General features: G+C 33.0%; 3 protein-coding genes and 1 long non-coding RNA gene across 6 annotated transcripts; 3 read left to right on the plus strand and 1 right to left on the minus strand.

Moving 5' to 3' along the window:
- Window positions 1–6,140: 6,140 nt before the first annotated feature.
- LOC112801522 (vesicle-associated protein 1-2) lies at window positions 6,141–10,071 on the plus strand. Its single transcript, XM_025844312.2, has 8 exons — window positions 6,141–6,462; window positions 6,573–6,643; window positions 6,871–6,952; window positions 7,078–7,193; window positions 7,289–7,453; window positions 7,562–7,612; window positions 8,462–8,539; window positions 9,525–10,071. The coding sequence occupies exons 1-8, from the start codon at window positions 6,411–6,413 to the stop codon at window positions 9,633–9,635; spliced, it is 726 nt and encodes a 241-aa protein (XP_025700097.1). The 5' UTR covers window positions 6,141–6,410; the 3' UTR covers window positions 9,636–10,071.
- Window positions 10,072–11,168: 1,097 nt separating this feature from the next.
- Window positions 11,169–13,728, plus strand: LOC112801523 (autophagy-related protein 8f). 2 transcript variants are annotated; one of them, XM_025844313.3, is made up of 5 exons: window positions 11,169–11,410; window positions 11,714–11,755; window positions 11,856–11,911; window positions 12,335–12,387; window positions 13,354–13,728. In XM_025844313.3, exons 2-5 carry the CDS (start codon window positions 11,719–11,721, stop codon window positions 13,580–13,582), a joined length of 375 nt encoding a protein of 124 aa, XP_025700098.1. In that variant the 5' UTR covers window positions 11,169–11,410; window positions 11,714–11,718; the 3' UTR covers window positions 13,583–13,728. The 2 variants fall into 2 exon arrangements, with proteins under 2 accessions (XP_025700098.1, XP_025700099.1); XM_025844314.3 differs by having other exon boundaries at window positions 11,304–11,568.
- A 1,037-nt stretch (window positions 13,729–14,765) lies between these two features.
- Window positions 14,766–16,677, plus strand: LOC112799684 (uncharacterized). The gene is made up of 4 exons (XM_025841741.3): window positions 14,766–15,012; window positions 15,154–15,301; window positions 15,630–15,673; window positions 16,396–16,677. Exons 1-4 carry the CDS (start codon window positions 14,905–14,907, stop codon window positions 16,537–16,539), a joined length of 444 nt encoding a protein of 147 aa, XP_025697526.1. The 5' UTR covers window positions 14,766–14,904; the 3' UTR covers window positions 16,540–16,677.
- Window positions 16,678–18,264: 1,587 nt separating this feature from the next.
- LOC114927693 (uncharacterized) lies at window positions 18,265–24,001 on the minus strand. Of its 2 annotated transcripts, XR_003818624.2 has the most exons (3): window positions 23,232–23,936; window positions 23,083–23,150; window positions 18,265–18,654 (listed from the first exon to the last, which is right to left on the minus strand). It is a non-coding gene; the product is annotated as an uncharacterized lncRNA (long non-coding RNA). The 2 variants fall into 2 exon arrangements; XR_011882105.1 differs by having other exon boundaries at window positions 23,083–24,001.
- Between the last annotated feature and the right edge of the window lie 530 nt (window positions 24,002–24,531).

Consider the following 24,531-nt stretch of genomic DNA (forward strand, 5'->3'; position numbering starts at 1 on the left):
TGCTAGCCTAACGTGTTGGCCACACATTAGATCTGTTATTTTGTTAGGATGCACAGGAGGAAAGGGCTACCCATAGAGGTGGAGCCGCCCAAGTGTGGACTTTTGATTTGATTTTTGTATGAGAACTCTCTTATTGATTCACTTACTCATATAAATTATTATTTTCTAAATAAAATCATTTTTTGATAATGTTTATATGGTCTCATGTGGATTATAGATGTATTGTTTAGTCACTTGGTTGCAAAATTCATTCTGTTTTTTTTAAATATTTTTTAGGAACAAATATGTGAGTCTTTCTATTCAAGAGTAATGATTACAACGGATACTTATTCCTTGTTGTGTTCTTAGACGTTATATGCTCCATATATCACAAACAGGATCCATCCATATTTATTTGTTTTATCTTTTGTTAAAAATATGTAACTATTCATTCTAGAAATGGTATATTTATTCAAAATATTTGTAATCTTCTTATTTATCTTGTATTCGAATCTATTAGGCTTGGTAGGAGATTATTTCTCTGAGCGCGGTCATGACTCATTTTGGATTGTGACACATTGCTTTCTAATATAAGTTATATCTCAAAGTTAGTAGAATGGACTAACACTTTGAAAAGTCAAAATAAGCTCTACAAGCTTCATCAATCATGGCTAATATATACAACTAGTTGTTAAAAATTATTAGTTTAGTATTAAGAATTGTCTATATAAAGGTACATATATTTTATATATTTTGTGTTCTATGAAATAAAAATTGAGAATTATTTTTTCATTTTTTTATTTTATGAGTGTTAGTGAGTTAGAGAAATAAAAAATATAATAATATCATCTATGTGAGTAAATAATTTTGGGACCAATAAATTATAGGTATTATATTTAAAAAAAAGTGTAGTTGTTTGTCATTATTACTTTTTATATTTTATAGTATAATTAGCATTTTCGAATTTTAATTGATGAAGTAAAATTGTAAAACATAGTTGAGTAGGCAAGAGGGAAACATAATTGTTTTATATAAAAGCTGGCTTAACCACTTGCGAACCAAATTGAAAGTAAAACATAGTTTATTTGGTATAACATGTCACATATTTTTCGTACATTTTAACATACAAGTGCGAAAAAGCTAATAACCAGTCAACCATCGGATTTTTTTCTTAGATAAAATAAAAAAATAAATATTTTTTTAAACAAGATATTTTAATTTTATTTTTTGAAATACGATTTTTTTTTGTAGTAAGAACAAGTTTGTCGTACTCCAGCGAACTCTATATAAATTATAAAGTTTGCCGCACTCCCGAACTCTATAATAAGTTTGGCACAGTATATAAAACCAGTGGGACCATTTACCTTTGTCCTCTTCTTTTCCAATCTCTCTTACAAATTTACTCTGGTAGTCTTTTTTTCTGTCAATTCGACGCCGGTGAAGTTCATTGCGGATGACATTCTCAGTTCCAGGTCAGTAAATAATAGGTTAGTTAGAGTTAATTTTTTTATTTTAGTTAGAGGTACTGTTTACATGTTAGATAAATTAATTAGTTATAGGTTGCATGTTAGTTAGAGTTACAGATTTACTGTTTACATGTTAGTTAGTTTTACTGTTAATTGTTTTTATGTTTGTTAATTTTTTTATAAGTATAGTTATTTATTGTCTATAACATGTTAATTAGCATAACAAAGTAAATTGTTAGTTAGTTTAGTGAGAATAATTAGTTTAAGATGCATCCAAGTACCTAAAGAGACATATTTAGTTGGCTTATTGTACACTCTGAAATTTTTATAATAGTGATTCACCGAACTTGAAATAAATCTTACCAAGCAAGTATATCTGCATAGCGAATAACCAACGAGGAAGCTCGTTGTATGACTCCTCCCAATCGCCATATATTCTAGGAATGACTCTCTGTTTTGCAAGCCAAACCTTTCTATACAATGCCTTGTAACCAAAGTGATTCTCCACACCTCCTTGAAAAACCCTGATGCTAATTGTTGGATCGGCTTTGACCATTGAGAAAATGTGTTGCATAATCACCTTCGAATCCAACCTACCATGGTCTTATCCTATCGAAGTTTGCATGAAAGCATGAGGCCCAATGTATCTCCTAATCTCCCACTTTTCTTACTTTCGGCGATATGATATGAGTATGCTCCAATTACAACCGGGTCTGAACTGGATACATTGTGCATTGTACCTCAGTTGGTCACTCTCTACTATTTTGTAATCTGTAACCCTCCTGATGCTGTACTGCTTGACAGCCAATATGACTTCTTCCTTGTTCTTAAATTGTTGTGCAACCTCAAACTCGTTGCTTGGATCCTCTTCAGGGCCTCCCTGGGTAAACAACCAATCCGAAGTCATTGCATCGAGATTCAACCTCGTGAAATGATCCGGCCGGTCATATGGTCGAGAAATGGCAGGCTGTGTCAGAGTGATATGTGTGTCACCGTAGTAGTTCATCTCTTCTTCTTCGTCACCATCATCAGGAATTTTCAGGTGATTCTTCATTAGCATCGTCTCCATCATCGGATCTCTAATAGCAGAATCATCATGACTTTCAACACCGTCGTCCATTAAGTCAACATTACGAACTTCAACATTAGACCTCATTGACTACCCTCAGGTAGCATATTTAGATCCGCTATAGTCTTTCTAATAGTTTGTCTAACAGCTCCACTCAACGGACTATCATCGATAGTATCAGCAGATGATCCTTGGCCACCCACCTCAACGAGATACACGAATAATTCCAACAGATGAACATTTATCCATCGGTTGTGCCACGACTTTATAAGCTGTACGTTCTCGTCGTCGCGCAAACAGTACCTAATTCAAGACAATAAAAATATTTCTCGCAACCGTGGTCTGATAAATATAATAATAATATAGACAATACAGTTGTAATATACCTTTTATAAAATAAACTGCCATCTACTTCGGTCGGATATCTGTAGTAAATTTTCTTCACTATTTTTGCCTCTTGCTGTCCGATGGAGTACAATATCAAATTCTTCAAAGCTATTAAACTATCGACTTCCGGTGTCATATAGGTAATTATCGGTTGCCCCGATCTAAAAACGATAGAACCTTCTTCGTTATATACTATTTCATCATCGTAATGAATGAATAACAATAGATTTCTTGACATCATAGAGAAAATGTCAATAGTAAGAGAAAGAAAATAAACAAGAATATTGTGCTTTTCTAATCTACTCTCCAGCAGACATGCTTTTATCTTGAAAACCTATCATATAGTTTGAGGGATACGCGAACTTTATATAAATTATAAAGTTCGAAATTATGACGAATTTGCCCTTATTAAAAAAAAATCGTATTTCAAAAAATAAAATTAAAATATCTTATTTAAAAAAAATATTTATTTTATTGATTTTATTTAAAAAAAAAATCCGTCAACCATCATATGTATCCATTTATACTCGTATCGTTGCTTTTCTTTTCCCACTTTTCATCATATCATATTAATTAACCCCTAAACCCATTCATCATGCACAACTTCTTAGTTAGTAGTTAGCACCATCTCCGATTAACATCACGCATGGGAAATATGCTTATAGCAATAATGGAACATTGATTAGAAGTAGATAAGTCAGATGATGATGAATAATGAAACGATGCATGGTAGAACATAAGGGCGCCTGATTCAATGCTCTTAATATGTTTTGGAGTACTGAAACTCCAAATAAAAAGTTTAAGAAAAATTTATTATTATTTTTTATATTTTAAATTTATTTGAGCCAAACTTGTATTGTTTAATTTGTTTGTTTTTTAGGTTTGGAATCAAATGTTGGACTGTTACAATAATAAAAAACATAGTTTATTGTAATATAAACATAATTTATTGTAATATGGTACAAATTTGATAGAAAAAAAATTTAAACTATTGTTTAAATTTAAACAATATTTTTTTTATGTATCAAATATTTTTTAGATATTTATATATATAAATATTCTATTAATATTATTTCTGAAAAAATTTGTGAGAAATATAAGACTTATAGATTTAGATATATTAAGTTATTAACGTATTAAAATTTTAAAATAAAAATAAATTATATTTTAGAACATAGAATAATAATTTTTCATTTTTTTCTTTTGAAAAATATTGTCAAACACCTATCTACTAAAATTAATATTATGTTAAACAAAACAAATATGCCTACTATTTAAATAAATATTCTATTTTATTTAACAAAATATTCAGTTGATTCTAATGTTTTTGTGATGGCAGGAAATTAGTTGCAAATTTTGATATGGTATAGAAACTCAATTAAAAAAAATATACAAACCTAATTAAAAATTCGATAAAATTATAAACACCAATGAAATAATTAAACTTTAAAAAATAAATGTACTTTTATTATTTTTAAATAAATATGATAAGTAAAATATATATTTTTTTTGTTTTTATTATCTTACGCAAAAAATATTTCTAACTATATTTTTTAGGTAAGATTTATTAGTTTTTTTTTCTGATATTTTGTACCTATATATATACATTTTAATGTTATTAGTTTAAAAGATTGTATTTATCTATTTCTTTCGTTGAGATATTTAAAATACTATAGTGACTGAAGTTCCATTTAAAAAAATAATACAAAAATATTTATTAAAAATAATACCAATATATTAATTTTTTAATTTAAAATTAACGGTTTTAAATAGTTAATTTTTTAAAAATTAAATGAACATAATTAATCATATAAGTATAATAATAATATTAATATGATTAGGTTTATTTTTATCAAATTAAATTAATTATATCATTTAAATTTTAAATTATGTAAATAAAATTATATTAATTAAAAATAAAAATATATCAATTGTATTGTAATAAATTTATGAAATTCTAAAAAAAAATAATTTTTTAAAAAAATAGAATATTGTTATGAAAAATAATAATTTTTTATTTTATTTCATAAAAAATTAACACTAATAAAACAGTAAAATTTAAAGAAAAACGTTGCTTAATAAATATAAAAAATGAGAGAGAAAGAGAGAAAATGAAGAGGCAGGTTAAGATGAGAGAGAAAAAATGAAAGTGAAGAGACAGATTTTGGTAATAGAAAAAGAGAGAAACGCTGGAAGTGAAAAGATTTTGATATTAAATTTCTAGAATAAAATCTAAAATAGCTCCTGATAATTATTTCAAAAAACAACGAGGCCCTTAACAAAAAAAAACCCAACTCGATTTTTGAAAATTACTTCGAAAGGACAACGAGACTCTTGTGCCAAAAAAATTCAGGTTATTTTTTTTGGCACATGAGCTAATCAATCCAAAAAAAATATCAGGAGTCGAATTTGGTGTTTTTTTTGAGAATCTCGTTGTCCTTTCGAGATAATTATCAAGTGAAAAGTCTAGGGGCTAGCAATTTTAGTGAATTTTGGCCAGCATGTAACCAGCAGAGAAATGTGAGCCACTGGATAAAATCTCACACCAATCTCACACCAATCTCATACCATCAAATCATCATTAATGGCTATTTGATGGCTAACAATCACAAAAATTACTGGCCCCTAACATTATTCATTATCAAGAGGTGAATGGGATATTATATTAAATTTTTTTAATAAATTTTTATAAAATTTTAAAACTCCAAACAATAATGAAGTATTGTATGAGCCCCCAAACATGAGTGTATGGGCCTTCGGCTAAGACTTTGCCAGCTTCGTTCGTAACTATAAGATGTAGTAGTTAGAAAAAAATATTTTAAATATAAGATGTCAATTTGTAAGTTGTAACAGACATATATATAGGACTTAAATTTTATTTTATATATATAATAATTTATTGATTACCAATAGTTTATGACATAATTTTTTTATATTTATTTAAAAATTGTAAGTTCAAGTTTTACTTTTAATTTAAAAAAAAATTTAAAATAAAATTTAAATTTGTATCGAATTAATTTTTAATTTGTCATGTTAGAGATTCTCATATAAAATAAAAAAAAAAAACTAAAATTAAAATTAGTTTGATTTAATTTCGTAGCGTCTTTGTTTTTTGACTTTTTAAAAAAAAAAAATTCGAATTTGAATTCAAATTAGAGTAGTTTAATTTAATAAATGTATAATAAATATATTAAAAATTTAAATTTTTTTATAAATATTTTAGTTAGTAATTTTATTAGGAATCCTCGTGTTAATTTTTTATTTAGTAATTAATTATAGAGTTTGAAGGCATGTTGAAATGGCGACACTCTCAACCACAGAGAAAATAGAAAAGAAAAAGGAGATTTGAATGAGAATACTACTAGATCGTCCCCTCCCTGTTGTGTGTCAAAATTTCCCTTTCATTATTAATTATTCTTCATCCACATTCTTGTTCTCGTTCTCTCCGTCCATTTCTTCTCTTCTCTTCATTCGGAACGCAGATCACCGCCCTAAACCATTGATCTGTCATGAGCACCGGCGAGCTTCTTAGCATCGAGCCTCTCGAGCTCAAGTTCTTCTGTCAGTTTTCAATCTTTTCTCTTTTCATTTTCTTTTTTCTTTTGCCGTCGATCGCTTTGCATTTCTGCTAGGGTTTGATTTGCCTTTTGGGTTATTGTTCCATTTTTCAGTTGAGCTGAAGAAGCAGATCTCATGCTCTCTTCAATTGTCAAATAAGACCGATAGCTATGTTGCTTTCAAGGTACCGCTTCATTTCACCATCTGCTTTTAACTCCTCCTTCCAATTACTGATCCTTAACACATTTTTTTTAACCGAAATTTATTTGGTTTTGAAGTATTGATTGTAATTATAATTTTGATTTTGATTTTGATTTTGCAAAACCTATTAGATCTGATCACAATTGAACCTATTCTCAAGTGCATCGTGCGAGATTTACATATTTTAATCTGTATATTCGTATTTTTCAGGTGAAAACAACCAATCCTAAGAAATATTGTGTTCGTCCAAACACTGGAATTGTCATGCCGCGATCTACGTGTGATGTTACAGGTACAAATATGAATATAATAGGCCCAGTGCAGAATGTTATCTTCTGTTTTTTCTTTCGTTTCTTGGCGGAGTTTTATTATTATTTGAATGGTTATCAATGACGTTGTGACATTGGACTTTTAAAGTTACCATGCAAGCGCAAAAGGAAGCTCCACCTGATATGCAATGCAAGGATAAGTTTCTTCTTCAAAGCGTAAAAGCACCTGATGGAACAACTCCAAAGGATATCACTGCTGAAATGGTATAATTCATCATGCTCATTTCCGTTACGAATTCCTATGATTCGCTTTCCTCATTTGGTGAAATGACAAGACTTGCGCTGTTGGGATTTTCTAGTTCAACAAGGAAGCAGGGCATTTGGTTGAGGAGTGCAAATTGAGAGTGGTGTATCTGGCCCCAACTCAACCACCGTCTCCAGTCGCAGAAGGTTCTGAGGAAGGGTCATCACCTAGAGGCTCTATCTCTGAGAATGGAAATTTCACTGGTCCTGACTCCACACCAGTGAGTCTTAACTAGCTATTGGTTTAGTTAAATTCTTTTCCTTCTCGTTCTTTTGATAAAATGTCCAGCCTGATCAACTTGCTTACTTTCTCATTTTTGGTATTTCAGGTAACAAGGGCTTTTGCTGAACGATCAGATGTTCCAGAAAAATCTGCAGAGGTAAACCAAATTTCCTAACTGGTTTTTCTCCCCTTGTTTTTCTTCTGAAGTATATTTTGTTGTTTGTCAATATTCATTTTGGTTATTGCTGTGGATACCTGAGTGTAGTAAGCTGACAATGACATTAGCTGCTAGGTGGCTTGGATATAAAGTTGGGGTTCTGGGCTCTGTCATAATTTGTGCAAAGTTGATGTAGAAATACACCCTTTAATTGAAACACTTATATGTTGATGCTCTTTCATTGGAAGAATACTTAATATTTGAGATTTTTCTGTGTTCAACTGTTTGGGATTCCAGGATTTGAGAATTGGTGGTTTTAACAAGAGTTGCCAGCAGTTATTATTGATGTGTTTAAAGCTTTGAGCCATCTTACTCTACCATTGTTATTAAATGACTTTTTTGTGCTCTCTCTCAACTTTTGTAGATTGTGGAACTTAATGGTTAAATTGTAATTAGTGTCACCAAATGTAGCAAGATGGTTATGTAGTGCAGATTATTTGTATAAAGTGATGGTTTTAGGGGATAACTTTCTTGGAGTTTAAGTAATATATTTGCATTTTTAGCAAGTGATTTTACATAGCTTCAGGAAATATGCAACTTTTGGAGGTTAAATTTTTAGCTCCAGATTCTAAAGAAAGAAAAGAATACTTTTCTCTTAATTGTCTAATAATTTTGTGTTTGTCAAATATATGGGTAAATTATGTTTTAAGTACCAAGATACCATGTTGTATGACCAATGATCTTGGAATATTATAAGAAAACAATATCTTTGTTTTTTTTCTTTTTTCACTTTTTTTTTCTGTGGCTACTTTATTTGATAAATGATAAGAGATGCTCTGACTGATGTAGGCAAAAGCTCTTATTGCAAGGCTTACTGAAGAAAAGAATAATGCATTGCGACAAAATAGCAAGCTTAATCAGGAACTGGTGAGTATTTACAAAATATGTGGGTCCAGCTGACTGCTCTATATTTCTTCTTTGCTTTCCTGACTGAAAAGGTAGTTAAGTTTGGAATATGAGTTCCCTTGCCACGAGTATCCCGTCCTAAGTGGATAGTATAGCCCTAAAACTGAAGAAAAGTACGAGAAATAATAGGGAAAAAAAAGATAAATGTCTTGAAGGATTAGTTTCACGACTTCCTGGTGATACTTTTTTTTTTTACTAAGAAGGAATTACATGCTCTCCCTGTAGCAGTGTGCTGGGTTAGGCTGGGTGCATTATTTCTCATAGCAGGGTTCTAAACTTCCAATAGTGCATTGCAATATACACAATTAAGTAGCTAACATTAACTCCATACTACCAGTAACTCTTAAACATAATTCTCCAGAGGTGTTATACCACAACTGAAACAATTCCATGACTCACATTTTTTAGTTATAAAACTGAGCAAAATTAGCAGTATTCATTTTTTTAGCAGCAAAACAGTGGGCTAACAAAAAGAAAAAAAAATAGAAAAGATGGGATGCCATTCATATTTCATTAACCCTCGCTATCATCATAAAAGTCCAAAAAGTTTCACCCTTTTGATTTCTAGGCAACTCAGCCACTTATTAAGGTCCACAATCATGAAAGTATCAAATGACTGGCTTAGATTTTTCAGCACTAGCACAATTTTTGCTGTTGTTGAGTAATGACTGGCTTAGATTTTCAGCATCTACACATTTGTGCTTTAGTTGAAGGAACGTTGGTTCAGAACATGTTGGTATATTTCATTGGGTTTCAAACTAATTCCATCTTTACATCTTTGGGGATTTCTTAGAGGTGAATATGTGGACAAAGACCATTTTATACAAAATGATGACAAAAATAAACGGTCTTTATCTATTTGTATTGAATCAACTTTGAAAGTGTTGTTTCAGTGTCCTTTTTGAACGGAAGGAAATACTTAATTCAATTACCTTTTTACTTTCAGGAGCTGCTGAAACGTGAAAGCAGCAAAAGTCGTGGGGGCGTTTCGATGGTCATTGTCATATTAATTGGTTTGCTTGGCATAATAATGGGGTATCTCATGAAAAAGGCCTAAGGGTTTTCGAGATTCATCGTTCACCATGCAATTTTCCCCCCCAAAATTATAGTTTCCTTGCATTTCCTGACTATTCAAGAAGTGATGACTAAATGAGAAGTAGATCGACTCTGCAGGTGGTGTTTCTTTTTTTTTTTTTCCTTTTCTTTTTCTCCTATTTCCTTTGAGCCGATAACATTTTGGACGTAGGAATCATCAGTTGTAAGTGTGTCTGTGGTTGCTTGTGAAGCATATTGCTATAAACTGGCTCATGCTTTGCGGTAACATGCATTCTTTTTGTAAGTTAAGTTGAATTCGTTTCTCTTGTGTCGAATGCCTAGTGAACACCTGTCAACTTAAGCAGTGATCACCAGGAGCACATCTCTCTCTCTCTCTCTCTCTCTCTCAAAAAAGAAAAAAAAAGTTCATATGGAGATAATTATCTTTAGTTCTCAAATTAGCCATTTATTTTAACTCTGGTTTGAGTTATTGGTTCCACCACGAGATCTGCAAAATGCTTGGTTAGGATAGAGGCCAGAAGTTTTTCTTTCAATGTTGGATTAAATCACCACCTTTAATTAATTAATAATGAACAAAAATATTTTTTACACTGAAAGTTGGTGTTTACTTGGATGTCTTATAAATCCAGGAATGGATAAAGTGGATAAGTGAGAGATGAGAGGTCTATAATTTTAGATTCAGTGCATAACGTATTCGGTCTCTGCCAAATGGCAAACTTAAAAGGATAATACTGGAGTCTCAACTTTCAAGACTCATGCGATACGACAGAGAAGAGCAACCCCACCGCCCGACCTCACTGTTTAAGGTTAAGGAGGATCCAATTTCCAACCGAATATACTCGTTAAGTTCCTTTCGCTTTCATGATGCCGATAATGCTCCAAAATGAAATTTCCATGGGCACTACTCTTGCTCCCGAAAAGATACATAAAATATTAAAATGTGGGGTTCTATGAATGAATAAGTGTAACTATTATTGAACAAAGCTATCTACATTTTTTAGAGTTTAATTTTGCTGCAGTGTGTAAAGTATTTTATAAAGTGTTATTACGTCTGTTTTTTTAGATGAGTATTAACACTATTAACATGAAAGATAATTATTTTTACTGATATGGTGTTATGTAATTAAATATACGTATAAAATTATTTTACGCTAACAATATATTAAAATTAAATTCTTATTTTTGTTGCTGGTGTTTTAAATATAATGTGATATACTTGTTTTATGTAAAGCGTAAATATTTAAATTTAGCTTCTAACAAATTTTAAATTTGATATTTTTATTTTTAATAAATTTTATTATTCTGAATCTCGAGAATTACTAATAAAAAGGACTAGTCTCTTTATTGTTTTTAACTAAATTTTAACATATATTGGACAAATAAATTCTTAATAAATACTATTAGAAGATAATTAGTTTTAAAAAATATTATAAGTGAATACTTTCTTAAATGATGGAGGAATTAATCTCTCTAAAATAATTTTTAAAAACTTGCTGAACATTAAAAATTTGTTAGTAAATAAAGTGTATGATCTGGAGATTAATGTTTACTCTCAATATAAAAATGGAGATAGTACTAATCTGTATTTACAAGAAACTATACTGCGAGCTTATCGTTGCAGCTTGCAAAATGTATAACATAAAGCAAGGAAAGGGGCCATAAATAAATAATCCTCATCACGCTATCTGCGACTACTTGTAGTTGTGATCAACACTCAACGGGCTTATTCTATCTCTTCTTCTTCTTCTCCTAATTTCTATCGTCTCCACCGTCCAGGTTTACATCCGTACACTAAATTCTTAACTCTCTCAAAACCAATAATTATAATTTCTCTAGTCCGATAACCAATAATCATACTCTGCGAATTTCTGTCAGTTTCTTGTTTCCATCCATTCTAAGTTTCACTTAATTTGGGAATTTTATCCAAAATCACGGTACGGTATCATCCTTTTCAAACGAAAACACCGCTTCTTTTTGTTGAAACTGGGGGAGTCGTCTTATTCTTATCTGTAATTATTTGCTCTGTTCCTTTTGGGCAATCTTAGTCTTCTATTTGAATTTAGCTAATGTTAATTTCAGGAGGAATGGCAAAGAGCTACTTCAAACAAGAGCACGATCTTGGTATATACTCTTATTATGTATATAATTTCTTTTTTATCTTCTGTGTAAAGCTTAGTTGTTGGTAGTAATATACAAATGAATGATCCATTTTTATTTGCAGAGAAGAGAAGAGCAGAGGCCGCAAGGATTAGGGAGAAATACCCAGACAGGATCCCGGTGAGAACCAGCACTTGATTTATCTTTCCTTTATAGCTGCTGATGCCATCTATTATGATTATTTAAACAAGAGTTAATTAGTAATGTTCTTCATGGACCTATAAATTTGTTGACTTTCTTGAAGGTTGGACCCAGTAACGGATGTTTCTTTGTCCTAAAACTGTCATGCTTATTGCTTTGTACTAGTACTTCTATCAGTCTAAGTTATGGATATGAATATATACTGCCAATGATTTCTGCATTTTCTTATTTTATCTTGTTTTACTCTCGTATGTAGATGTTAGAGATAGGTTGATTTTAACAATTAAGGTAGATACACATGTAATACTATATCTGTCAGGTGTGCGACGTTTTAGCTCCTTCATTTACATGTATGTAACTGAATACATCCTTTGTGCTAATTATATCTGGATGCGTCTGAAGGTGATTGTTGAAAAGGCCGAAAGAAGTGACATCCCAAGCATTGACAAGAAGAAGTAAGATGTTGTTTATAATTTTCCTTCTAGTTGGGAATCATCAGTTAAATAATTTCTGTTTCAGTTGTGTGAAATTCAAAGGAAAGCTTATATCATTAATAAATTTTTATTGCTGTTCACTTGATTGTTTGTATCCTGTATGCCATCCATATAAAATTTTGAATGAAGTTTATATCTGTCAATTCTCTGTTTGGCCGTGTTAGAATAATGTGCAATATGTGTTTAAAATAAAAGATAATATAAGGATTTGGGCATATTCTTTGTCTTGTTCAACTATTCTAAATTGGGTATGTAATTTCAAATTTATTCTATACTTGTTACTCAATGGCTTGAATTGATCAAAACCATGTTGTAATGTTTTGTTATGTTATGCACCAAATTGCTCAAAATAACGTATTGATTTGGCATGATAGACTATTAACTGTTGTTAAGATAATTGCTTCGATGCCACACAATTCCGATAATTTTAACCAAGTTGGGTTGGTCTAGTGGTTAGCTCACTAGTACGCTTAAGCAAGTGTCGGGGGTTCGACTCCCACCTTGTGCATGCAACAACCCATTAGCTAGTGACAAACCCTTAAATGAAGCTCAGTACTGTGGCGGATTAGTCATTGGCCTGTTGGGGTGAGGGATACTGTGGAAAACCAAAGAAAAGATAATTGCTATCGGTAAGTAATTTTGAGTTATCTTAAAGACTCAGTTCATAATCTGGTGGGAATTAAAGCTATAATTAATGCTTATATTGCAAATACGCTTCTTTATTTTGTGACAGGACCTGAATTAATTCTTCGCTGAACTGCATTTGAATTGTGTATTTACATCTTACTTCTTAGCCGTGATCATGGTCATTGATTTGTTTTATTTAACTGTTAATATGACAAATTTAAGTTGGAGTATATAGTTATTATACTCTTTTGGTAGTAATATCAATAGTTATTAACTTAATGAATAAATGAATACGTGCAGGTACCTGGTCCCTGCTGACCTGACAGTGGGACAGTTTGTGTATGTTATCCGCAAAAGGATTAAATTAAGTGCTGAAAAGGCCATCTTCATTTTTGTGGACAATGTACTTCCTCCTACAGGAGCAATTATGTCTGCTGTATATGAAGAGAAGAAGGATGAAGATGGCTTTCTTTATGTAACATACAGTGGCGAGAACACATTTGGGGATCTCACTTCCCACATTCATTAGCCAGTTCCTTATATCGATGACTATGATTAATGATTTGTATGATGACTTCGTTACAATTCTCATATCAGGAACCTTGATTTATATCAATGATATATATGTACAGTTTTTATATATAAAAATGATATATTTAAATTCTGAGAACCTAATTAAGCTTCAAAATCCTCTCATTCAGTCTTTCGACCTTCTCTTGATTGTTCTCCATGATTATCTTTGGATATTGTATGGGATTATATCTTTTTAATGAGGGTAAATAGTAATTTCATTGTTTGTTACATGATTTGTGATGTTTGCATACAAGCAGAGGCATCAAACATGTACACCATCAGACATTAGCTGATGTGAACAAATCTTATATGCAATGTAAAGAGAGCATTTTAATTTTAGTATGGTAAAAGCATGACATTAAACCCATACCAAATCATGCATCAGCGTTCTTGCTTGGAGCTAATACAATACAACCTAGAAGAGTTAGATTCTATGCAAATTTGGGAACCAATGGGCACATGGGATAGCATGCCTCAGCGACCTAGTCACTTGGTGGTTTAGCCATGCTCCCTTGTCCCTTATAGGCTCTCCTTCGTCTCTATCCCCCACCCTTTTGTAGGCCCCTTGTGTTGCCAATTACGCAATTTGTGCTCAAATCTTTCAAAGTTTCTCTGATCTTCCATTGCAAATAATTCTGATTGAAACTCGTAGTAAACTAATTAGTTCTCTCTTATGACAGAGCTGGGACCATATATAAACGTATACCCAATGTTGGTCTATTTCATCTTAATATGGTGAAGAGTGGAGAGATACTTATTATCGATAAATGGATTAATTGCCTAAACTCTCAATTCCATTGCTAGTATTTTATTAAAAATATGTTAAAAAATACGATGTAACCACAAAAAACTAGGCAATTATGAAAGTATTAAACATTTCTCTTTGTGCAAGTGATTGCATTATGCTACGTGTACACTAAAATCAGTTACTAAAGTCAGTCACCAGTATAAATATAAAATACATGTTGGAATTCAAATATACATTGAAAATAAATTAAACTACGCATATATTTATGGTGGCTGATTTTGGTGTATAAATAGCATTTATTATTACGAGGGATTAAAAGTGAGGAGGGAAGAGAAGGTTGGGGGACAAATGTGGACCCTTGATATGTTGAATTTGGTTTTGAAGGTTGATCAGGCAAACACATGCACGTTCTCATACAAAACATGCATTCAATGCGCTTGCTCATAATTCTACCGTTACATATACGTTAAAACCTTACCCTCTAAAGTTTCATACAAACCCCCCAATTGTTGGATCCGAGGCATACTAGTATGTCTTCTCTTTCTCTTCTTGTGCTTCTCTTGTTCACAGTTTCTTCCCATGCATGCACCGCCCGTCCTCTTACTATAAAACCCTCTGCAAACTGCCACTTTCATCAGGTTCGTCTCCAATAATAAAAGTTTGTGTGTTAATTGTAGGACCTCGCTGAAATTTAATAGTAAACACAATAATATACATTTGTAATTTGTTCATCACCTTTTGAAATTGTTGATAGTGACTACATTTGGTTATAAGTGCAGGAAGTAGAGAAAGACAAAGACAAGGTAAAGTTGTTGGAGACGATAACTACTACTTCATCAAATTTAAAGGGAAAACAAGTTGTTTATGATAGTTGTAGCAGTACATCATCAACTTGGAAACAAATGGTCGTCGTTGATGGTCCATCAGGTGCTGATGCTTTTTTCCTACAATAATCCCTCCCCTCCAAACTTGCACATACATGAATACCATACACATATTTTCTTTTATCATCAATTATTATTGTTTAAATATATCACTTGATTATGTACCTAATAAGAACACTCGTTGAGTAGAGTTCATTAAGAAATAGTGCACTACTCCAATATATTACTGAAGAAATATATTAAAATGAGACTACCCCGGTTCATTAAGTTCTTGAGAATAGTGCACTACTCCAATATATAACTTTGTTCTCTAAACAATAACTTTCTTTCTTGAGATGATAATAATAACAGTGATGGTGGTTGGTATGCAGGGGAATCTTTTCAAAAGGACTCACCATCCTCTCTTGCAATAAAGGTATGAATATTGCACAAAAAATTCTCTTCAGATAATTTCTATTTTGATAGAGTTATTTGCCCCTTTACATTTTCGGAGGTCAGCTTCACTAGCTAGCTAGAGTTTGAACATCTTTAAAATAAAGATAAACAAGTCAAATATTTTGGTGATCGTCTAATTATTTGTTTTCTAGTGATTATTTATATGAAGATGTCTTTATATAAAGACGATAATTAAGATATGAACAAGTATCATGTTAAATAATTTAATAAAATATATTAAAAAATTATTATATTTATATGACCAATAAATATTATTATTTTTATCGGTATTTGATTAGTTATATTTACAAAAATTTTGCACACAAAAAATATATAATTTGCATCTATATTTATTAGAATTTGTACGTATAAATCAATACCTTTTGCATATATATTTTTTATAGTTTATACACATAAATTAATAAAATTTATTTGTTAAAGATAAATTTGTATTTGTGCTAGTCCAATATTTGCCAAAAATATTAAAACTCGTTGGTACTCAAGAATTTCTCTTATATGAAATATAAATATAAAATGTAAAAGAGGAGTATGCATGCATCAGATGAGTACTTGGCCATAGACGCATATGGGGAAATTAGATTAAATGAAATGGTGTATATGGTAGGATGATACATGTTTATATATGCAGGAGAGAAGAGAAGTGAAAGAAAGTGATGAGATATATGGTTGTGTTTTGTGTAGGAGGAGAGGAGGCATGAACAGACACGCTCAATGCTGGGACCTGCAAGCCACCATTCTCAGGAGACAGAGGAGGAAGAAGCCATTGTTGAGATGGATTACGCCCAACCCCATCGCAAACCACCCATTCACAATGACAAGCCCTGACACTTGATCCTACTCCATTATTACAATTACAAATAATGTCTTACTTCAATTTCAAACAATGCTTGTGGTTGAGCTCATTCCTTATATTCTATGTATTACTATTATTACTAGAGGTCCATATATATATGTTCTTTCCTATTCTATGATCTCATCAACAAGAAACACTGTCAAAGAAAGATGGGCCCTCTGTCTCTGTGTGTGTCATACAGAATTGTCGATTGTGTTGACAGCTAAACAAGATGGTTTATGTGCTTCTCGATCATTGAAAATCTTAATTTGTTGATGTTCCATGTAAAAGAAAGACCACATCGTTGTCATGAGTAGGAAAGGGAGGTAAAAAAAAAAGGTTATGAATGGATGAAGAGTAAAACTAAAACTGATGATCATCTGATGAGCAATTCGGAAAACAAAACAAAATGTCCACGTTAGTTACATATACAAATTAAATTGATCCTTGTCTGTCTCACTTATATTTACAAAATAATGTGCATGACTAAATTAAACATTAGCATAAGAGTTGTTCAAAAGAATGATGATTAGCCTGATAAACTAAATTCAGAGTTCTACCTTCTCAATGCCGGTTAACTGTGAGAATTTTGTTGTGTGTATATGAATCACAAGACTTTCTATATTAATTAATGTAGGGTATGATTAATTCTGTCTGCTTCCACTGATATTAATGCAGTAGGATCGGACTTGATTCAATAATATTTATGGTTTGGCCATGGACCATGGTTACGTTCATGGAATCAAATCCACGTGTTTTAAAATGCAAACATAAATAGCCATTAGCCAACAACTAAGTGGCATGCATATATAGCACTAGAACACGGGGTTTAGCAACTGCAAAAAGACTTCTGCCACGAATGAGTATCTGTGGCTAAAGAAGGCAACACATTTTTAAGTGGTCACAATTTTTTTAATACACGTTTTTTTTTTTCTATGGCAAAATAAAATCATGCATAATATAAATTTTGCTTTTGTGACACTTTATCCTTGGCTAATATAGACAGGTTGGATTTTTTTATTATGTTTTTATCTGTGGCTAATATTAGTGTGTTATTTAGTTATAACTAACTCAAACTATTTTATCACATTTTTTTGTGACTAACTAAAAATGATCACACTAAAAACCGTGGCTAATCATAAAAGTCAATTTAAAATAAAATAAAATAAAATATAATAAAAAATGCTTTTTAGCACAAAATTACATCGCATATAGAAGACTTGAAAAAATTTGCCACATTCCTATAAGGAGTATCCATCGTAATAAAAGTATGAAATTAACTAATTCGTAGTGTTGAAAAGCAAATATTTTAAGACTAAATAGATTTAATGTTAAAAAAATCCAAATAAAACTATTACAACATAAATATCAGAATACATCATCATGATTAGATCTTGAACATCCTCATTAAAGTAGCTGCAATACCATTCAAATAAAAATACTGCTTTAATGACCCTAGTGTCTCGGAGCTATTTAAGTTTAGAAGTTTCTCCCAGCATATCCAACCATTATGTCATGCTTGAACTTTCTTCATGTATAGCCAATATATAAACATGGTCACTTTTGTGGTCAACAACGACAAGGTTATTGGCAAAGAAAAAATATGCATATGGAGTTTTGGATTTGTGACGATTAGATGCAACACCACATTCACTTTGAGGTTATATTTGCATAAGAAGAAATTGATATAGGTGAGAAAGAAAAAGTGATCACATGAATGGAAAGAAAAGAATGTAATTGCTTGAACTAAGCATTTAGGTTACTGAGTGTAGACATACAATAGCTTTGAGTTTACCACCTACTCAATGTAAACAACATATCCATGAAAGTCAAATGGTAGACCTTCATAATCTTTTTCATTATAATGATATGATTGAAGCTCCTACAAAACTAAAAAGGCAATATATTTACATGGGGAGATAAAAGAAGCACATATTGGATATAGACCTGTTAATATTGAGAAGAATAAAGTTTTCCTCTCTATTATTTTGCTAGGGCATAACACCTAACAGAAACGTGGAGGGTAGTAATAGGAAGTCCGTATATACTGTCGTGAACTAGATCCGATTGTACCTAATCGTGTTTTTGTGCCAACTGCTGATCAAAGCCTGCAATGGAAGAATCTACATCAGTAAATAAAACAGGAGATTCAAAGCCAAAAGATACATATGAAGAAGAGGAAGAATCATTTGTATTATACGATGAAGATGACATCACTGAAGGAGTCCAAAGATGTAAATATAGTATTGTGGGAAAGCTATTGACTGAGAAGACTATCAACCCTAGCTGAGTTCAAAATGTAATGTACAACATATGGAAGAAATCCGAGGGTTTTTAGATGAAAGAAATCTAAAGTAAAATCTACCAGTTTTTTTCAAGAAATAAGGAGACACGAAGAGAGTCCTAAAAGGAAGTCCATGGATATTTAGGAACTTGTGGCTGATAATGGAGAAATGGGAGAGGAACATAAACCTAGAGGAAATGAAGTTCACTAAACCAAAGGTAAATGTCCAGATCTGAAATATACAGGAACACTGTAAAATAATAAAACTGGGTTGGAAGCTAGCAGCAGTAGTAGGGGAAGTCCTAGAGTGCAACCTATATGATGGAGGTAATGGACAGGGGCTATTTATCAAAGCCAAAGTGAGGATATATGTAAACCAACCAATCAAGAGAGGAACAAACATAAGAAGCAAGGAAGATGGGATAGCTTGGGTGGACTTCAAGTATGAAAAATTTCCCATCCTATGTTATTTCTATGGTAGATTGGAACATGAAGGAACATGTAAAGAGGCAGAAGAAAAAGAATATGGGAGCAAACAAAAATCCAATGGTCTTGGAACTTGGATAAGAGCTAATACCATGGGGATAAAGGTTAGTGACAGTCGGGAAAACAAAAGGAAAGCTGGGGAAGGAACAAAATCTGAAGAAAATGAGAGGAATTCACTAAAAGAGAGTCAACAAAGGCTGCTAAATAAACTGGCTAATCTAACAGTAACAGACAACAGACAATCCAAGCAAAACACAAGCAACAACCAAGCCTTACTCAAGTGCAAACAACCAAGAAAGATGATGGAAAAGAGAATGAAAAGAAAGAGAAAGGATTGGAGAAAGACAAAGACACACAAACAAGGCAAACACCAAGACAAAAAAACAAAGAAGAAACAAAAGAAGGAGAGAAGCCCAAGGAAGAAGTCAGAAATGAAGAGATGATAATTGAAGAGGAAAACACAACAGAGATACAGGGAAAAGAGGAGAGGAAAAAATGAAAAAGAAGATCCGAAGAATCAGAAAATAAGAACTCAAACAAATAAGAAAAGATGAGTACAAATGCGAAGAGGAAGCTGGCAGAAGAAGTACCTATGGAGACTGAAGAGGAAGAGAAGAAAACAAAGAAGCACCAATCAAACCCACCAACAGCAATGGTTGCTAAGCAACCCTGTCGAGACCAATGAAGCTTGTTAGTTGGAACTGTCGTGGGCTTGAGAACCCATGGGCAGTTAGAGCTCTTAATAAGCTCTTGAAACAAAAAGATCACAATCTTGTTTTCTTAATGGAAACAAGAAAGAAAGCTAATCAAATCAATACTCTGAGGAGAAGAGGAGGTTTGGAGAATGTTATAGGAGTGGATTGTAGAGGGGAAGGGAGGAATAAATCGGGAGAACTAGCTAGCAGTCATATGGGGAGAAGGAGCTAACAGTTGAGATAAAATCAATGTCGCTAAACCACATTGATATGGTAGTTAAAGAAGATGGGGACAACAGGCCATAGAGAGCCACATGATTCTACGGATGCCCAGAAACAACTAACAAGCACAAATCATGGGAACTCCTAAGAACCCTAGGACAAGCAAACAATATGCCAAGCATGGTATTTGGGTATTTTAACCAAGTACTCGAACAAAAAGAGAAGCAAGGAGGATTGCCGGTGACATTTTCATAAACAAGAGGCTTCAAGGAGGCTCTTTAAACAAATGAACTACTAGACCTTGGGTTTGTTGGCCATGCATTTACCTGGACAAAGAATCAAGGAGGGAGTCAAAATGTACAAGAAAGGTTGGATAGAGTCACTGCAAATATCAATTGGAAGGAGGCTTTTCCTAGAGTGGTGGTACAACATTTACAAAGATATAGGTCCGATCATTGTCCAATCCTCATCGATATGGTGGGAGATTCGATATTCAAGAAAAAGAGAGTAAAGGATTTCAGATTTGAAGAGGTGTGGCTGGAAAAGAAAGAGTGTGAAAAAATTGTCAAAAGAACTGGGATCCTGGACAACAGCGGAGTGAAGAGGAAGCTGGAAATTTGTAGAAAATCATTGGAAGAATGGAGGAAGAATCAGTTTGGGCAGATTTCAAAGGCGATAGTAGAAAAACAGAAGAAACTAGATAATGTGCAATAAAGTCCTCAAACAGAACAAGCAGTGGCAAAAGCAAAGATACTGCAAGGAGAACTAGATGAGTTGCTAAAACAAGAAGATATTTGGTGGGCGCAAAGGTCGAGAGCCTCATGGTTGAAAGCCGGTGATCGCAATATGAAATTCTTTCACCAAAAAGCCACGCAAAGGATGAGAAGAAATTGGATCCAAAAAATTACAGATGTAGCTGGAATTGTTCACGAGGAGGAAGGGAAAATAAAAGTGGTAATAACAGAATTTTTTGAGTCTCTTTTTGCAGGGGAAGGTACTGAAAATATGGAGGAGGTTACTGAAGTAGTTAGGGGCAGAATTTCAAATGAAAGGCTAAGCATCATCCAAGAGGACTTCTCAAAAGAAGAAGTAAAAAAGACTCTCAGCCAAATGCATCCAACCAAGGTGCCAGGCATGGATGGAATGCCGACACTGTTTTATCAGAGAATGTGGAGCATAGTTGGGGAAGATGTGACAAACTGGGCTTTTGATGTGTTGAATAATGGATCAAATCCCGTAAAGGTAAATAAAATGCGTATATGTTTAATCCTAAAGACTAGAAACCCAACTCACACAAAAAATTTCAGACCAATCTCACATTGCAATGTGCTATTCAAGATTGTTACTAAGACGATTGTGAATAGATTGAAGATTATTTTACCTGAAATTGTGGGAGAATTTCAAAGTGCCTTTGTCCCCAGAAGACTTATAACTGATAATGGGTTAGCAGCTTTTAAGATATTCCATTTTATGAAGAAAAAAATGATGGAAGCAAAGGGGGCTGAAATTAGATATGGAGAAAGCATATGATAGGGTGGAGTAGACCTTTTAATTGAAGTTATAAGAGCTATGGGCTTTTTGCAACGATGATTAGATCTCATATGGAGGTGTATAAGCTCAATAACTTTCTCTATTCTACTCAATGGGAGCTCAACAAAAGAGTTTAAACCCAGAAGATGAATTATACAAGGGAATCCATTATCCCCTTATCTATTCATTTTGTGTGCAAAAGTGTTTCTCCGGTCTTTTGAGGAGAGCACAAGAAAGAAACGCCGTACAAGGCATCAAGATAGCCAGATCATCCTCGAAAATTTCTCATTTGTTTTTTGTCGACGACAGCATAGTCTTTCTCAGAACATCATATCAAAGTATCTTGACAATGATGGAGATTCTTAAACCCTACCAACTAGCTTCAGGATAGAGAATTATCCTAGACAAGTCGGAGATTTTCTTTAGTCGAAATGTGCCTCCTACCAGACAAATTTTTATCCAAATTTGGTTGAATATTAAGGCAGTGAAAAATCACTCAAAATACTTAGAAATCCCAATAGTTGTTGGGAGGTCCAAAATGAAGATTTTTGAGTTCGTCCAAGGGAGGACCTGGAAGAAGCTAAAAGGTTGGAAGGAGAAATTGCTATCGAAGGTGGAAAAAGAAGTCTTAATTAAGTTAGTGGCACAACCAATTCCTTCCTACATAATGAGTTGTTTTCAGTTGCCAAAGAGCCTATGCATCCATCTAGAAAGAATCATTAGCAATTTCTACTAGAGAAGTAAAGAGGGGGAGAGGAAGATTCACTGGGTGGCGTGGGACAAGATGTGTGAAGCAAAGAATGAAGGCAAACTGGGGTTCCAAAATTTTGAAGCTTTTAGCCAAGCTCTTTTGGCCAAACAGGGATGGCACCTAATTAAAAATCCAGAATCCCTCACGGCTAGAATGTTGAAGGCAAAGTATTTTGTAAGAAAGAAGTTCACATGCGCAGACATAAGTTTCAACCCTCGTTACACTTGGAGGAGTATTTGGGGGGGGGGGATAAAATGGGTTTTGGATCTGGGTGGACTTTGGCAGATCGGTTCAAGAAAAGATGTGAGAGTTTGGGGTGATCCGTGGCTTCCTAACCAAAATGGTTTTAAGGTCTGGAGTACTAGAACAGGTTTTGACAAAGAAGCTACAGTGGACAACCTATTCAACATAGGAGACAAAAGCTGGAACCAAGACATAATCAGGAATTACCTTTCTACCTTTTGAAGCTGAACAAATTCTAACTATCCCCATAAATAATCACACACAACATGATAACTACTTTTGGAAATTCAACAAAAGAGGAGAGTATAAGGTAAAAGGAGCTTACCATCTTATTAGAAGCCACAAAAAGGGACTAGAGAGCAACAGTGCACCAATCCAAATAGAGCAACAATTCTGGAAAAAGCTTTGGAAGATGAAAATTTCCTTAAGAACCCAAAACTTTATATAGAGGTTGATGAACAAATTTCTACCTACCAAAAATAATTTGCAGAGGAGAGGAATTAGATGCTCAGAAATTTGTCCTAGGTGTTGAGAAAAGGAGGAATCAGATACTCATCTTTTTAGAGACTGTAAGTGGGTACAAAGGTTCTGGTTTATCTCGCCCCTAATGCTAAGGACAGAAGCGGCGACTGAAGTTCTTCTCCAAGATTGGGTTCGTTCCATGTTGGTCAAAATTGGGGAGGAAATGAGTGATTTTTGTGTGTGTGCTTCATAATATTTGGCAAGGGAGGAACAAATTTGTCTTCGAGGATGTTTAGATGGCCTTTTTGAAGATCTTCTTCAAAAAGCACAGAAAGCGCTCATTGACGCAATCTAACCCGTGCCCTCTACGACGGCGATGCAGAAGACACCTCCTAGGAGTTTGATCCCTAGTACTTGGATCGCACCTCCCCTTGATAGTACAAGATGAATGTTGATGCAGTTGTGATTAATGGGAAGAATGGAGGAGTAGCTGTGGTAATTAGAGATTAGGAGGGGGTAGTAATGGCTGCTACCAAGTTGGAGACTCATCACTTTCTTTCAGTTATGAAAGCAAAGGCAATGGCAATTTTCATGGGCTTGAATATAGCAGCCCAAGGATGTGTTTTTTTATTTGAAAGTAGAAGGAAATAACATTGGAGTTGTAGAGGCTTTAATCTCAACACATAACCTTACTCGATCCTTTGACACCATCGTAGTAAACTGAATAGCTCTTTTGAATAAGTTTAGGCTTTATAAATCTTTACATATAAAAAAAGAGGTAATTTAATAACACACTCTCTAGCTAATTTGGCATTTACCATACCAAATTTAATATGGTTGAAAGAAATCCCCTGAGAAATTTATAATCTGGTCCATTTAGATATTTTGGGCCTTGCTGATTAATACAAAGTTCCCTTTAAAAAAAATTGAGAAGATACAAATTTATATGAAGAAAATACAAAGTACATAAAAGATAAATGTTGTTCCAAAAACACTAGTACTTTTTATGTCTCTATTCATTTTACTTTATCCTGCATACTACATATACCCGTTTATTCAGTTCTGATCAGAATAGAAAAATTCAAAACCATGCATTGCATTTTGTTGGTGTAAACCAGAATCATGACCATTAAAGATCTTTATTATATATGTCATATCTACATATGGGTCCCCTGCATTGCAAATTGCTAAAATCAAAATAATATGTATAGGACTAGTAAATTTCAACTGTGACTGCATCATCAACAATCTTATATTTTCCTGTTACATAACTCCTCAATCTAATTCAGAAACAAAAATAAAAAAGGAGCAG

The sequence above is a fragment of the Arachis hypogaea genome, chromosome 5 (genome assembly GCF_003086295.3).
Source record: "Arachis hypogaea cultivar Tifrunner chromosome 5, arahy.Tifrunner.gnm2.J5K5, whole genome shotgun sequence".
Classification (NCBI taxonomy): Eukaryota; Viridiplantae; Streptophyta; class Magnoliopsida; order Fabales; family Fabaceae; genus Arachis; species Arachis hypogaea.